Source organism: Perca flavescens, chromosome 6 (assembly GCF_004354835.1).
Source record: "Perca flavescens isolate YP-PL-M2 chromosome 6, PFLA_1.0, whole genome shotgun sequence".
Taxonomy (NCBI): Eukaryota; Metazoa; Chordata; class Actinopteri; order Perciformes; family Percidae; genus Perca; species Perca flavescens.
Genome location: NC_041336.1, coordinates 39,626,023 through 39,642,375, shown reverse-complemented (window position 1 = coordinate 39,642,375; position 16,353 = coordinate 39,626,023). Strand labels below are relative to the sequence as shown.

The following is a 16,353-nucleotide window of genomic DNA, read 5'->3' as shown; positions in this document are numbered from 1 at the left end:
CAGGCCCAGACGGTGGGCTCGTCGGCGAAGCGCCTGGTGGCGGGTTTGCCACGGAGCCCGGCCGGGCACAGCCCGAACAAGCTACGTGGCAACTCCCTCTCCATCCCATGGGCCCACCACCTGTGGGAGGAACCGTTGGGGTCGGGTGCGATGCCACATGGGTGGCAGTGAAGGTCAGGGGCCTCGACGGACCAGACCCGGGCAGCAGGCGCTGGCTCTGGGGACGTGGGCGTCACCTCTCTGTGGGGAAGGAGCCGGAACTGGTGCGGGAGGTGGAGCGCTACCGGTTAGATCTGGTGGGGCTTACCTCACGCACAGTCTTGGTTCTGGAACCATACTCCTGGATAGGGGTTGGACTCTTTTCTTCTCCGGAGTTGCCCAGGGTGTGAGGCGCCGGGCGGGTGTGGGGATACTCACAAGCCCCGGCTGAGCGCCGCTGTGTTGGAGTTTACCCGGTGGACTAGAGGGTCGCCTCCCCACGCCTGCGGGTTGTGGGGGAAAACTCTGACTGTTGTTTGTGCATATGCACCAAACAGGAGTTCGGAGTATTCGGCCTTCTTGGAGACCTTGACTGGAGTCCTGCATGGGGCTCCAGTGGGGGACTCCATTGTTCTGCTGGGGGACTTCAACGCACACGTGGGCAATGATGGAGACACCTGGAGGCGTGATTGGGAGGAACGGCCTCCTGATCTAAACCAGAGTGGTTGTTTGTTGTTGGACTTCTGTGCTAGTCATGGATTGTCTATAATTGAACACCATGTTCGAACATAGGGATGCTCATAAGTGTACCTGGTACCAGAGCACCCTAGGCCGAAGGTCAATGATCGATTTCATAATCGTTTCATCTGATCTGAGGCCGTATGTTTTGGACACTCGGGTGAAGAGAGGGGCAGAGCTGTCAACCGATCACCATCTGGTGGTGAGTTGGGTCAGAGGGTGGGGGAAGACTCTGGACAGACCTGGTAAGCCCAAACGTGTAGTGCGGGTAAATTGGGAACGTCTGGAGGAGGCCCCTGTCCAACAGACTTTCAACTCACACCTCCGGCGGAGCTTTTCGTGCATCCCTGTGGAGGCTGGGGGCATTGAACCCGAGTGGACAATGTTCAAAGTTTCCATTGCTGAAGCTGCAGCGAGGAGCTGTGGTCTTAGGGTCTTAGGTGCCTCAAGGGGCGGTAACCCACGAACACCGTGGTGGACAATGGTGGTCAGGGAAGCCGTCAGACTGAAGAAGGAGTCTTTCCGGGATATGTTATCCCGGAGGACTCGGAGGCAGTTGCAGGGTACCGAAGGGCCGAAGGGCTGCAGCCTCTGCCGTGAAAGAGGCAAAGCAGCGGGTGTGGGAGAAGTTTGGAGAAGACATGGAGAAGGACTTTTCGGTCGGCACCAAAGTGCTTCTGGAAAACTGTTCGCCACCTCAGGAGGGGGCGGGGAACCATCCAAGCTGTGTACAGTAAGGATGGGACACTGTTGACCTCAACTGAGGAGGTAATAGGGCGGTGGAAGGAGCACTTTGAGGAACTCCTGAATCCGACTAATACGCCCTCTATGTTAGAGGCAGAGCTGGAGGATAATGGGGATTGTCGTCGATTTCCCAAGCGGAAGTCACTGATGTAGTCAAACAACTACACAGTGGCAAAGCCCCGGGATTGATGAGATCCGTCCAGAAATGCTCAAGGCTCTGGGTGTGGAGGGGCTGTCCTGGTTGACACGCCTTTTCAACATTGCGTGGAAGTCTGGGGACGGTGCCAAAGGAGTGGCAGACTGGGGTGGTGGTTCCCCTTTTAAAAAAGGGGACCAGAGGGTGTGTGCCAATTATAGGGGTATCACACTTCTCAGCCTCCCTGGTAAAGTCTACTCCAAGGTGCTGGAAAGGAGGGTTCGCCAATAGTCGAACCTCGGGTTGAGGAGGAACAATGCGGATTCCGTCCTGGTCGTGGAACAACGGACCAGCTCTTCACTCGCAAGGATCCTGGAGGGAGCCTGGGAGTATGCCCAACCGGTCTACATGTGTTTTGTGGATTTGGAGAAGGCGTATGACCGGGTCCCCGGGAGATACTGTGGGAGGTGCTGCGGGAGTATGGGGTGAGGGGTCTCTTCTCAGGGCCATCCAATCTCTGTACAACCAAAGCGAGAGCTGTGTCCGGGTTCTCGGTAGTAAGTCGGACTCGTTTCAGGTGAGGGTTGGCCTCCGCCAGGGCTGCGCTTTGTCACCAATCCTGTTTGTAGTATTTATGGACAGGATATCGAGGCGTAGTCGGGGTGGGGAGGGGTTGCAGTGTGGTGGGCTGGGGATCTCATCGCTGCTCTTTGCAGATGATGTGGTCCTGATGGCATCATCGGCCTGCGACCTTCAGCACTCACTGGATCGGTTCGCAACCGAGTGTGAAGCGGTTGGGATGAGGATCAGCACCTCTAAATCTGAGGCCATGGTTCTCAGCAGGAAACCGATGGAATGCCTTCTCCAGGTAGGGAATGAGTCCTTACCCCAAGTGAAGGAGTTCAAGTACCTTGGGGTTGTGTTCGCATGAGTGAGGGGACAATGGAGCTGGAGATTGGTCGGAGAATCGGCGCAGCGGGTGCGGTATTGCATTCAATCTATCGCACCGTAGACGAAAAGAGAGCTTAGCCAGAAGGCAAAGCTCTCGATCTACCGGGTCAGTTTTCGTTCCTACCCTCACCTATGGTCATGAAGGCTGGGTCATGACCGAAAGAACGAGATCCAGGGTACAAGCGGCTGAAATGGGTTTCCTCAGGAGGGTGGCTGGCGTCTCCCTTAGAGATAGGGTGAGAAGCTCACTCATCCGTGAGGAGCTCGGAGTAGAGCCGCGGCTCCTTTGCGTCGAAAGGAGCCAGTTGAGGTGGTTCGGGCATCTGGTAAGGATGCCCCCTGGGCGCCTCCCTAGGGAGGTGTTCCAGGCACGTCCAGCTGGGAGGAGGCCTCGGGGAAGACCCAGTCGGAGCTGGTTAATGTTGCTCGGGAAAGGGAAGTTTGGGGTCCCCTGCTGGAGCTGCTCCCCCCGCGACACGATACCGGATAAGCGGACGAAGATGGATGGATGGATGGATATCTGGAACAAACTCCCAGAAAACTGCAGGTCCGCTGCAACTCTGTTCTTTTAAATCAAGGCTGAAGATCTATCTTTTTGATTTTTCCTTTCTTTAAATAACCTATTTTATCTGCTTTTATATGTTTAACTGCACTTTCTTTTAATTCTTATTTTTTTATACTGAAGTTGACACTGTATGACATTCTATAACTGCTCTTTAATGTTTAATTTCTTATACTGCACTCCATTGCTCAGCGGCAGAATCAACGTCACAGATGTAGACTGCATAGAAACTGAAACCGGAGAAATGAGAGATGCAACAAAATGCGTACCTAGAGAGCAGCGAATCGTACAAGCGTACTGAAGGGTCAAAATGCATGCCAAGTACGCAAAATGCGTACATGTTGGCAGGTCTGTCACAAGTATCGGTTCTCGTGACATCCCTACATGAGACACAGCCATCTTCTAACCGTATACCTACTGGGAACTATATTCTCAGAAGGCCAAGCACTGCTACTTCTGCTACATGGGCAGAGTGATTTGCTCACAGCACCTGAGAAGCCCCATGGTGAGGAGCAGAGAGTAACAACGTTACAAATCATGGCTGTGTGTCATGTGACCTTGTTATTTGTACACCCTGTCACTATACAAAATCACAACATGGAAATAGGAACATGTTGGCGTTATTTTGTCACTTATTGGGAGCAGTAGGCTAGATGGAGCCGGTTACCTCCAGGATCTGTGCTAAGCTAGGCTAGATGGAGCTGGTTACCTCCAGGATCTGTGCTAAGCTAGGCTAGTTGGAACCGGTTACCTCCAGGATCTGTGCTAAGCTAGGCTAGGCTAGCGGTGGGGGCGTCTGACAGTGTTACGACATACAGAGATGAGTAGGGTATGTATAGACTTATCTAACTCTGGGGGATACGGGGAATAAGACAAAGTCCCAATAAGTCAGCGTGTTCCTTTAAGACACGTTAAAATATTTTGTAATCAAACATTTTAACCATGTGCTCTAAATGCATTGCACAGTAAAGAGTAGTATGGATATAGAATGACATCAGACCTCTGGAGAAACATTGCGGTAGACAGGAGTTGGCATCTTCCACTCTGATAAGGGATCCTTGCTGGCAGGTTTAGGCTGTTCCACTGACCGCTTCACGGGGACGCGACCAGGAAGCTGAAGTTCCTGGTTTCTCCCACAAACAGAGACACTTTCTGGAACACCAGTTTGGAAATCTGCAAGAAAATAGTCGAAATTAGAAACATTTCAGTTACAAACCGTGTCCAACCGCTTTAACGTTAACAATGCCCCTCAATGAATCTCTACCAGTGGGAGGTTCCTCCTCCCTGGTGGGCACAAGCTGTTTCTCCCCAGCTCTCAGGTTACGTATGGCTATGTCCAGGAGCTCTGCTGGCTTGGAATTTAATGCCTGGGCTTTGAGCAGAATTGAAGTCGCTTTGTTCACGTTACCTTGAAAAGGAAGAAAAATTGTAATTTGACTATGTTTAGTAAGTGAAGCGTAGGGCTGGGCACCGAACATTGATACTTTCATGGCACCGAAAAAAAAGAAAAGAATTATTAATCTTTCGGGGCCAAATTTTGGTTCCAAATGCGTCTGAACGCGTGAGCTTACCTGTCCTCTCTGGATAGAGACAGACAGACCGACAGACAGACTCTAAACTGTCTGCAGTTTTGTTGAAGTCACAGCAATGCCGATAAAGTGGTTTCAAGTTTTCCAAAACGTCACGCAGACAGCGTTTGCTGCAATATGATATTAATGGAGAGCCAAAAGCGGTTGCGGTGCTGTCGACGTTACACTTCCTCTTACGGTACAGATCCATTTGACTGTGCAACGCTTCTGTCGCACCGCGCTCCACTCTATTCCTATGGGTGACGTCAAGCGACTTCAACGCGCCTGCAAAGCATTCCGGGAAGGTGTCGCTGCATTGGAAAAAATGCTGCATGTCAAAAAGCTGGCCGATGCCCAGCTTTATGCAAATGAATCAGTTGAACGCAACACGACTTTCCAGTAGAAGTAGACGAAAATCTTTCAAACTAACCTTTGTCGATCTGAAATGAAGACCGATTCAGCAACTGCATGGCCTATTTCTCGCTTAAAGTGATGGTTCGGAGTAATTTCACCCTAGGATTCTTTGCACCATGACCTCGAGCCAAACACCCCCCCAGAAGCTTTTTTCACCTGGGTCGAACATTGGGAGAGTTAGCGTAGAGTAGCGCTATCAGCTGAATAGCTTAGTGCAGGCGTTAATGGATCCGAGAGTGTCTCTTGTACATTACCCCACTAATAATGCCCAAAATGATACCAAACTTCTACACCAGTACAAATAGGTTATGTACTCATAAAACGATGGATTGGAAAGTTTGTAAGTACACCAGAAGTTTATGTAAATAACACTTGCCTGTTGGCTTCTCGTCTCTGCTGCTGCTACTGAGTGCTTAGGGCCGTCTACAAATTACAACACCGAAATGAAATACAACAAGAATATTTATTAATTTAATGATTAAATAAGGTAATGTCTCCAAACTTACCTCAATTATAACTTGTCTACTGCTAGTTATACTACAGCACTTACTTTAAAAAATAAGTTAAATTAATAAATATTTTTGTTTTATCTCTTTTCGGTGTTGTACTTTGTAGACGGCCCTAAGCAATCATCTTACAGCAGCAACAACAACAGCAGAGAGCAGAAGCCAGCAGGCAAGTGTTATTTACATAAACTTCTGGTGTACTTACAAACTTTACAATCCATCGTTTTATGAGTACATAACCTATTTGTACTAGTGTAGAAGTTTGGTATCATTTCAGGCATTATTAGTGGGGTAATGTACAAGAGACACTCTCGGATCCATTAGCGCCTGCACTAAGCTATTCAGTTGATAACGCGAACTCGTCCAATGCTCAACCCAGGTGAAAAAGAGCGTTTGGCTCGAGGTCATGGTGCAAAGGACCCTAGGGTGAAATTACTCCGAACCATCACTTTAAAATGTTTTCAGAAACATGTTTCGGTGAACTATTTTTGTAATAATAGTAGATCATATTCTCAACGAGCCGCCATGACACTGTTGAAATTCTCAAGTAGCCAGACCCACGTCACGTGTTCATCCAATCAGCTGCTGGTCAGGGACGTCGAGCATCAACCATGGCTGTATGACGTCGCAACAGTCGTGTCGGACAAATGGATTTGTACCGTTAGACAAGTAGGCCCAAAAGTGGTTTCTCTGCCCTGATGACTGACTGACAGGCTAAGCTTGTATGGCAAGGAAACTTTATTAATGTTACTCTGAGTGAGCAGTGTTACCAGAATTTTTACATTTTGATAACCGATTCACAATTAAGTTGGAAAATAAAAGCTTTGTGTTGATGTTGAAATGGATTTTAAAACATATGGTATTGAAAAAAGTATCGTTAGGAACCGGCATGGAAACTGAGGTATCGAAAGATTTTGAACGATGCCCAGCCCTAGTGAAGTGAATTCTTGTCTAGCCAACCTGTCTATAAAATAAAGTCAGATGTTGTAAGAGCCTTAGGAAAATGGCTAGGGCTGCACAATATGAGGAAATATGTAATTGCGATTATTTGGCCTGATATTACGATATGATACACAATATTGGAGAAAATTTTATTTTTGTATCATTATGCTTATTTTCCTAGAAAAATATATATATAAAAAAAATAATTAAATGATTAGAAATGTGATTTTTTTCAAGGATCTGTACTTAAAACAAAGATTTTTTTCTTTAGTCTGTAGGATACAATTTGTAGGCTGGAGCACCATAATACTTAATTCAGAAGTGTTGACACATGTTATGCCTTATTGCGCAATATTCCTCCCCTGCAATTTCGATATTGCAGTAGTCCATATTGCGATTTCGATAAATATGCAATTAATTGTGCAGCCCTAACACTGGCACATCTGTAAAAACAACTTAGTATGAATGTTTTCGTCTGTCAACATATATCAGATTTCTGGAAACTAAAACAAATACAAAGTCATTCTTACCTTGCGAAACCTCAAACTGGGCATGTGCTATGTGGACAAAGGCAAAGCCTTTACAGTTAGATCTGGCAACTATAAAATGGTCTTTGGCTTCATCTGGGTCTTCGATCCTTTAAAAGAAAAAGCAAGAAATGTGGTTATACTTAAAATGACCTGACAAAGTTTGTTACAAAAAATAAAATAAAAATGTATGTTAAACATGTTCAACATTCTGGCAACAGCCTTTTTGAAGGGCTGTATGCACCGATTTTAACCTACAGAGCATGAACAGAAAGACAAACAGGCTTTTACACATGAAACATGCCGATATCTGATGTCAACATTTATTAAATCCATACAGAGGCACCAATTCATCCATTCCATATCACTAACACCACACCACGCCTGGACAATAATGCACAGTAATAATATAATTATATACTTCATTTAATCACGTCATGTCTGAATGATCCAAATAAAAAGGTTGCCAAAATCTTTCAGTGTGAAATCTTAAATACAATTTAAAAAAGTACAAGCTGAGCTTCCTGTAAAAGGACTGAAAAATCATTTTTTTTTATTGTGATAAACATTTTATTGTGTCAGGTATAGTATTTTATCCACACTCACCCCTTGAGTTCTGCATATCTGACCAGTATTCTGGCATAGCTGGCGTTTTTGCTGAACTGTCTTATTGGCAGCCTGGAGAAGATTTTAGAATAGCAGTCCTTGAGCTTATTGAGGAGGTTGACGTCTGTGTGAGGGTTGCCCCTTTTCTCCAGGTTCATCAGATATGTCCAACACGACTCGGGGGAATTTGTATTGACGACCTGGTCGAAGACGTACGTTATATCTGCCAGGGGACAAACTAAATGTCAACAAAACAGTCAAAACAATAAATGCACATTGTTCACACAGCTCTAAAAGTTGCATTGCCTGCTCAAACTGCAAAGCATGCACTGTAGCATATGGTCATGGTTACATAGTACCTTCCATTCTGGAGGCCTCTTTTGTGTCACAGTCCACAGCTGCCTGGTCCTCCCAAGGGTGATGCTCTGGGCTGACAGCTGGTGGCTGAGAACACAGCAATATAAGAGACCGATAGCACACCTCTTTCTATAACCCAAGCTGAACATCTTTGCTTCGCAGAGCACTAATAATGAAAACCAGAGTGTTGGTTCCAATGTTGCTAGACCCAAACTACTGTAGCTCGTCTATACTCACTTGAAGATCTCCATCAATAGCCTTTTTCCTCGTGGACGATAGGCCAAACACTGGGTTCACGTTTGAACCAGATCTTTGCCTGAGACAAAAATTAAACAAATTAAAGCTATAGTGCATAGTTTCTGCTGCCCCCATGAGGAATTCTAAGTAATAACACTGTCGGCGCTTCAATATGATACAAGCCTTCCGTGACCGTGCAGCCTCCACACAGTGGCTATAACATAATGGACTCTTCAGAAGAGGTAAATAGCTTCACTTGAGATTCTGCGCAAGAAAGTCACCCGACGACACCATGTTCTAAACATAGTCATACTGAGAAATCCAGAGAGAGTTGTGTGGAGCAGATAGTCTTCATTAGCTTTGTAGCAACTCTTTTGGCAATGGATAAATGTAACAGACGTTTATTAAAAAGGTCCAATGTGTGTGAATGTCTTCCATCTAGCGTTGAGATCATATATCGCAATCAACTCTCTCTCACCACGCAGTTCAAAGTAGGTATTACAGCTACAGTAGCCTTCACGCTTCAAAAGGCCAGTCTCTTGCTCTTTTCAATCTCCTTTTTCTTTTTCTGGGCGAAGAAGAAGACTCCTGTTCCTGAAATTTGGATTTTGAATAGGTGTGGTCCTCCATGTTTCCTTCTTCAAACTTGCCGGGGCCAGAAAGCTACGATACCCATTTGCAGCACCTGGGAGTTTATCATGTGACAGAGAAAATGTGAAAGGTGGAGCAGTATGTCCCTTACCGACTAACGTATTTCAAGATGGAGCATGAATATGGAGCATCTACCCCAGTTCATGCAAATGTAAATGTAAAATTTCAATCCAAAAGGAATACTTGGAATTGATGGTGGTGGTAAATATTCATGAAAAAGGATAAGTCTGTGAACGGGCAACACAGATTTTGATAATGAACAACTAAGAACGTTACACACTGGACCTTTAATATCCAAAAGTTACGCTTTAAGTATCAACAGAACCGACAACACTTGGAATTAATTATTACACACTTGTTTGAAATATTCAAGAATTTGCATGCAAAGTAAACTGGTATGTACGTTTGTAACCAATCACAACATTATATTTCTTACTGTCACTGTTGAATTAAAATGCGTGAACCATGTGTGTGTTCCTCATAAGTGTTTTTTAAAAAGGGGCATTTGGGGAACTCCTTCTGTCCTTTTAAGGGACCGTGAGTGTTCCAAGTAGGATGACAGTAAAAGTAATTTAAGCTATCATTCTATCATTATCATATTTAATTAGCAACACAAATATGATATTCATGAGCATTCATACAATTTTCCTAAAGACATCATTCAAATTAACACACATTTGTAAATAATTTATATTGGTAAAGGAAGTTGCACTTCAACAATCCAAAAAATATGAAACGGCAGCGCATCTCAAATGTCCAAGCCGAGGAGGACAAAATACTCGCATTTCACTTGTTTCATCAGGCTCGCATCACAAAATAATGACTTTATTTGGAAATAAATGTTGGTATAAAGAACTACCTGGACAAACTGGTGAGGATTGAGGAGTCATTTCTCTTTGGGGGCTTCCCATGAATGTTGTCATCATCATCTTCTTTTTCTGGTATAGAGAAAGGTACTACCGGAACTCTCCCTGGCTGGAATACAAAACCCAAACTTCAGCGCCTAGTTGGTAATTATTTCCATACAATCATTGACAGAAAAAATGATAAAAGTTATTTGTAAAACACAAGTAGGATGAAATGTAACTCACCATGCCCACGGCTCTCTTGCGATGAGATCCAGATCTCCAGCCTGGTAGATGCTCATCTGATGGTCCACCAAGGAGCTCTGTTCTGCAGGACAGAGATCAACAGAAGAGGACATATTTTCCTGGGCTCATTAAGGCTTTTTTTTGTAGAGCAAGTGGAAGAGAAATGTACTTGCACCACTGGACAAGTTAAAACTCAAACAAAATAAAATGCCACGTTACTTCACGTTATGTGCCACTCATTACGTCTATTTTACCGATTTGAAACAAATGCATTTTTTTCCCCACAATCCGTCGAACCAGCGTCCAACTCAGAATGCTTTGATTGGCCAATTGGGAGTCGGTCCAAGTAATAATCGCCCGCAGTTTGACCTTACATTTTGACCTGCCTCAGAAGAACAGTGATGGAGACTGGAGTGATGTTTCTTCAGGCTCCGCTTCAGGGAAAGCACCAAGAACAATTAACCTTACAACAACAACAGCACCATACCGGTTAAAAAAGGGAAAGAAAACGTGTGAACAGCTGGAGAGAAGAATTCGACTGGGTGCATTACGAAGAATGAGTAATGTTCTGTGGCCTCAGCCAGGGTGCAACCCAACTTGGCTGACAAGTAAGCGACGTTAGCTAGCTAGCGTCAGCAGCTGTGTACCTAGCAAGCATTAGCAGCATTTGTATCGGTTAAATGTACGTAAATAAATATCAGCTAACATTCAACTGTAAAGTAGCAAAACACCTTTTAAAGGATCCCTTGGTAAATCAGCCTCTGCCGGGTAGAAAGTGTTTCAACTGAATTTTATTAATGAGGATAGTGTTTGGATGCTTTCAACGGTTTGTGTCAGAGTTTCTTTGAGTTAGGCCAGCCGATACCGATTTTAGCCGATTTCATGTTTTCTAACCACTTTACAGCACACACAAATTTTTATTTTCTATCTTTTCTTTAATAGAAATTTTTTTTAACAGATAATGGATCACTATAAAATAGAACTATAGAAATTACTCCTGGTGTGGGAAATTCACACACATCTAAAGTGCAATGTTAGAATAATTTCGTTCTTTTCACATCCAATATCACACTAAAGAAATGTGATTTTGGTGTCGTCCCTCCGTGCCCTACTTTTTCCTTGCAGGTGTTGCATATTGCAAACTTGTTATCTTCTGTACACATGCTGAAGAATTCCCAAACAGCTGACATGTTGCAGGTTATTGGTGCGTTCTTTTCGTCTTGTAATCGCGACTAGTAGCTTGAGTGTGACATCACATCCATGTCGGAAAAACGAGTAACCGCGGGGTTGTTGCGTTCTTTTTGTCACACAATACTACGAGTCGGAGAAAAGATGGATTTTTCTAACATTTTTAGTAACATTTAGGATTCTATTCACCCAGTTATTGACATATTACACACACATATTTCACAGTTTGATGAAAATTACGTTTTGATTAACATTAACGTTCGGCTACTGCTCTGCTTTCTGCTCAAGACTCGGCTTAAAGCCGTTGTCAGATAGCAACCGAGCGTCTCTAGCCAATTTCAGCTGCACAAGCTACAAAATAACTAATCAGTCGGTATTTAACTCCTAATAAGACTGTAGAGACATGTCTATAGGTAGCAGTCTACAGCACTATATTTAACTCCTAATAAGACTGTAGAGACATGTCTATAGGTAGCAGTATACAGCACTATGTTTAACTCCTAATAAGACTGTAGAGACATACAGCACTATATTTGTCTAATAAGACTGTAGAGACATGTCTATAGGTAGCAGTATACAGCACTATATTTAACTCCTAATAAGACTGTAGAGACATGTCTATAGGTAGCAGTATACAGCACTATATTTAACTCTTAATAAGACTGTAGAGACATGTCTATAGGTAGCAGTATACAGCACTATATTTAACTCCTAATAAGACTGTAGAGACATGTCTATAGGTAGCAGTATACAGCACTATGTTTAACTCCTAATAAGACTGTAGAGACATGTCTATAGGTAGTAGTATACAGCACTATGTTTAACTCCTAATAAGACTGTAGAGACATGCCTATAGGTAGCAGTATACAGCACTATATTTAACTCCTAATAAGACTGTAGAGACATGTCTATAGGTAGCAGTCTACAGCACTATGTTTAACTCCTAATAAGACTGTAGAGACATGTCTATAGGTAGCAGTCTACAGCACTATGTTTAACTCCTAATAAGACTGTAGAGACATGTCTATAGGTAGCAGTATACAGCACTATGTTTAACTCCTAATAAGACTGTAGAGACATGTCTATAGGTAGTAGTATACAGTGCTATGTTTAACTCCTAATAAGACTGTAGAGACATGTCTATAGGTAGCAGTATACAGTGCACTATGTTTAACTCCTAATAAGACTGTAGAGACATGTCTATAGGTAGTAGTATACAGCACTATGTTTAACTCCTAATAAGACTGTAGAGACATGTCTATAGGTAGTAGTATACAGTGCTATGTTTAACTCCTAATAAGACCGTAGAGACATGTCTATAGGTAGTAGTATACAGTGCTATGTTTAACTCCTAATAAGACTGTAGAGACATGTCTATAGGTAGTAGTATACAGCACTATGTTTAACTCCTAATAAGACTGTAGAGACATGTCTATAGGTAGTAGTATACAGCACTATGTTTAACTCCTAATAAGACTGTAGAGACATGCCTATAGGTAGTAGTATACAGCACTATGTTTAACTCCTAATAAGACTGTAGAGACATGTCTATAGGTAGCAGTATACAGCACTATGTTTAACTCCTAATAAGACTGTAGAGACATGTCTATAGGTAGTAGTATACAGTGCTATGTGTACCACTTCTTCATTTGGTTACAACAAAGACAAAAGTGCTTAAAATTGTAGAAAACCACAATGTTTACTACGTGTGATGCAGGACGTAGCCATCTTTGAAAGTGAACTCGGGGTCCTCTGAGTTCAGACGACTTGACGAGTCGTATATACGACCTCGGTGGCGTTCTTTTTGCAACTTCCGGTTTGTAACTTCGGAAAACAACTCGTAAATCGACTTCGGTGGACAAAAAGAACGCACCATAATTCACGAGGTTCCCTACATGTGCGAGAATAGCGCCGACACGCGCTTCACACCGCAAGCGGGTACGCGCCACACACGGCGGAAAAGTTGAGAGAAAGGAAAAAGAGACCGTGCTGTGGCGTCCGTGTGTGCGTGCGTCCTTGAGAACTGTAACTCCTATAACTTATGTTGTCAGTTAATTGTAGCGTTGACCGGCATGAAATCTGCATATGTCAGACTGACCTGCCGGTCGCCGGTCATGGCAGAACACGTGAAAACCGTCCAATTCCGGTCACCGGCCGGTCTATCGGTGCACCTCTACTAAATGCACTTGTCCAAAGGACAAGTGCCTTAAAAAGTTAATGTCCAGCCCTGCATTATTAAATGTTGAAAGTTGTTAGTTTATTCTTACCCTGAACCAAAAATACTGGAGAGCTGCAATTCGCCCGTTCCATCCGATATTCTGCACACTTTTTGGAATTCGGAGCCTTTTTTGACAGAACCGTTCACACTGCTGTTCGACAAGACTGGAAGACAGAAACCACAGTCAAAGGTAATGAAACATTAATAAGTCATAGTATAAGATTGCATTGTAACTGTTTTTCAAATTGCTGTGCACGAGTCAATTAATCTAACCATACAATTCCATGTAATAAAACATGAATAAATCCTTACGTGGCACATTTTCCTTATCATATGAACAGAAGAGTTGTGTTTTCCCTGCCTGCATGCTTTGCAAGGCAGCCTCCAGCAATTCCTTTGGTTTTGCACCCAGTTCAACAGCATTCTGCAATATGTAAATGCCTCGCTTTGTGTTGCCTAGGGAGATAATATAGTAGACACTAAAATACCCCAGATAACAGGTCATGAGAATGTGCTTATATGTACGAGAACACCAAACAAACCTACCTTGAGAATGCTCAAACTGTGCATGTGCAATGTGAACAAATGCAAAGTTCTGGCTGTGGGATCTTGCCAAGTTGAAGTTGGCTTCTGCCTCATTGACGTCTTGAATTCTAATAAAAGGAAAACAGGAAAAATAGAGTAAATGCCCACGCGGCTGTATTTTGAAAAGCATTTCATAATCTGGCCTATTCAATCTACTGATGATCAAAGAATTAAATCTATAAAGAAGACCAAGGTCTTTGATCTAGAAGTAACAACCTTGGTTACTCACGCTTTAAGCTCTGCAAATCTGACCAACATCCTAGCATAGCTCTCATTCTGACCATGTTTTCCCAGTGGCATACTGGAGAACACTCTGGTATAAAAGTCAATAAGTCTGGTCAGATGGTTACGATCCAGGTTGGGGTCCCCTTTCTTCTCCAGGTCAGTCAAATGTGAGAGGCATGATTCCGGTGAGTTTGAGTCGATAACTTTGTTAATCTTGTCCGTGGTATCTGTAAAGAAGCGCAAAGGTGTTGTGATGATTTTATGAAGTATGGACATATGGATATTGATGTATACTTTAGTATTCTGGACCATTACATTACCTTCATTGAGACCCTCTTTAATTTTGTTGATCTTTTGAAAAAGCATGGCAAGCTGCTGCTTTCTGTCTGTGTGCTCCTCTTCCTCCATCTGAAATTGAGGAGTAACGTTAGAAACATAACACTCGCTCAGATAAAGGTTATGAAGGTAACAGTTAGATAACGTTATATACGCCAAGGACGCCAAACCACAATGCCAAAATAATGACGACTTAATAATTCCCTATTTGATATTACAATGCGCATTAAGTAACTTTAATACACAGTCACACACAGACATTTAATAATCCTTACAAGACACTCCGGTAACGTTATGAGTGGCATTTAACCTATCCGCAAGGGAGTGCTAAACAGAGTAACGTTAAGACAACTCAAAAAATACATTGTGCATTGTTCATTGATTAACTAACGTTAATTTTCTTGAAAATACCTGGTATGTAAAATTGCTGCGAGTTCAACTGATTTCAAGACAGATTATTGGACACCTTTCTACCTTCACACAATAATGTAGCTAACTCATTCGTACTCATTCGTTCCTTCATTCTGAGTAAACTCTCAACCCCGGGTCAGTTAGCTAGTTAGCTAACGTTAGCTAACATGTTGTTATCGCTGTTGTTAACGATAAACTAGCTAGGTTAGCGACTTGGTATCGCTATGGGTGACGCAAACTCTGAAGAAGTTAAAGGCGTATAAAGGCATCTTCATTCAATTTAAAATCTATATTACTATTCAAGTGCATCTTACCGTGTTTACGCTGTGATTAATCCTGTTTCACTTATAATGGACGAAAAAGGCTCGCCTTAACGGCCAGTTTTCAAATATGCCACTTCCTGTCTTCAGTCGTTTGTTGATTGGATAGTTTTTCTTCTTCTTCTTTAATTTTCTTTGGCGGGTTGCAACCGTTACTCATAAAACCCCACACCGCCACCTACTACTACTACTACTACTACTACTACCGAAGTACTGAGCGTGATATAGCCTATTGCACCTGGACTACTTTACATGTTTATAAATGAAGTAATAATTTAATGATAGTATTAATAACAATTAAACAAAAACCGACCAAAAAAACTCACTAAATTCTATGATATAATCCTATGTCGTTTAAATATTCCACAATCGCTCCTTCCATAGTCTCTTTTATATAGACCTTAGTGGTCCCCTGATACTGTATCTGAAGTCTCTTTTTTATAGACCTTAGTGGTCCCCTGATACTGTATCTGAAGTCTCTTTTATATAGACCTTAGTGGTCCCCTGATACTGTATCTGAAGTCTCTTTTATATAGACCTTAGTGGTCCCCTGATACTGTATCTGAAGTCTCTTTTATATAGACCTTAGTGGTCCCCTAATACTGTATCTGAAGTCTCTTTTATATAGACCTTAGTGGTCCCCTAATACTGTATCTGAAGTCTCTTTTATATAGACCTTAGTGGTCCCCCTAATACTGTATCTGAAGTCTCTTTTATATAGACCTTAGTGGTCCCCTAATACTGTATCTGAAGTCTCTTTTATATAGACCTTAGTGGTCCCCTAATACTGTATCTGAAGTCTCTTTTATATAGGCCTTAGTGGTCCCCTAATACTGTATCTGAAGTCTCTTTTAGACCTTAGTGGTCCCCTAATACTGTATCTGAAGTCTCTTTTATATAGGCCTTAGTGGTCCCCTAATACTGTATCTGAAGTCTCTTTTATATAGACCTTAGTAGTCCCCTATATGAAGTCTCTTTTATATAGACCTTAGTGGTCCCCTAATACTGTATCTGAAGTCTCTTTTATATAGACCTTAGTGGTCCCCTAATACTGTATCTGA

General features: G+C 42.9%; 1 protein-coding gene across 2 annotated transcripts in view; it reads right to left on the bottom strand.

The window, feature by feature from the left end:
* ttk (ttk protein kinase) overlaps window positions 1-15,426 on the bottom strand; it is a 55,498-nt gene extending 40,072 nt beyond the window's left edge. The window contains exons 1-14 of one of the 2 annotated variants that reach the window (XM_028581645.1): window positions 15,287-15,426; window positions 14,546-14,633; window positions 14,230-14,452; window positions 13,962-14,068; window positions 13,728-13,871; window positions 13,465-13,579; window positions 10,010-10,091; window positions 9,778-9,893; window positions 8,268-8,346; window positions 8,033-8,117; window positions 7,674-7,896; window positions 7,071-7,177; window positions 4,375-4,518; window positions 4,111-4,283 (exon numbers count right to left, since the gene is read on the bottom strand). In XM_028581645.1, the coding sequence (XP_028437446.1) occupies window positions 4,111-4,283; window positions 4,375-4,518; window positions 7,071-7,177; window positions 7,674-7,896; window positions 8,033-8,117; window positions 8,268-8,346; window positions 9,778-9,893; window positions 10,010-10,091; window positions 13,465-13,579; window positions 13,728-13,871; window positions 13,962-14,068; window positions 14,230-14,452; window positions 14,546-14,633 (1,686 nt within the window). In that variant the 5' untranslated portion in view covers window positions 15,287-15,426. Of the gene's footprint in view, window positions 1-4,110; window positions 4,284-4,374; window positions 4,519-7,070; window positions 7,178-7,673; window positions 7,897-8,032; window positions 8,118-8,267; window positions 8,347-9,777; window positions 9,894-10,009; window positions 10,092-13,464; window positions 13,580-13,727; window positions 13,872-13,961; window positions 14,069-14,229; window positions 14,453-14,545; window positions 14,634-14,972; window positions 15,247-15,286 lie in introns of those variants that run through there. The other variant, XM_028581646.1, reaches the window with a different exon arrangement.
* Between the last annotated feature and the right edge of the window lie 927 nt (window positions 15,427-16,353).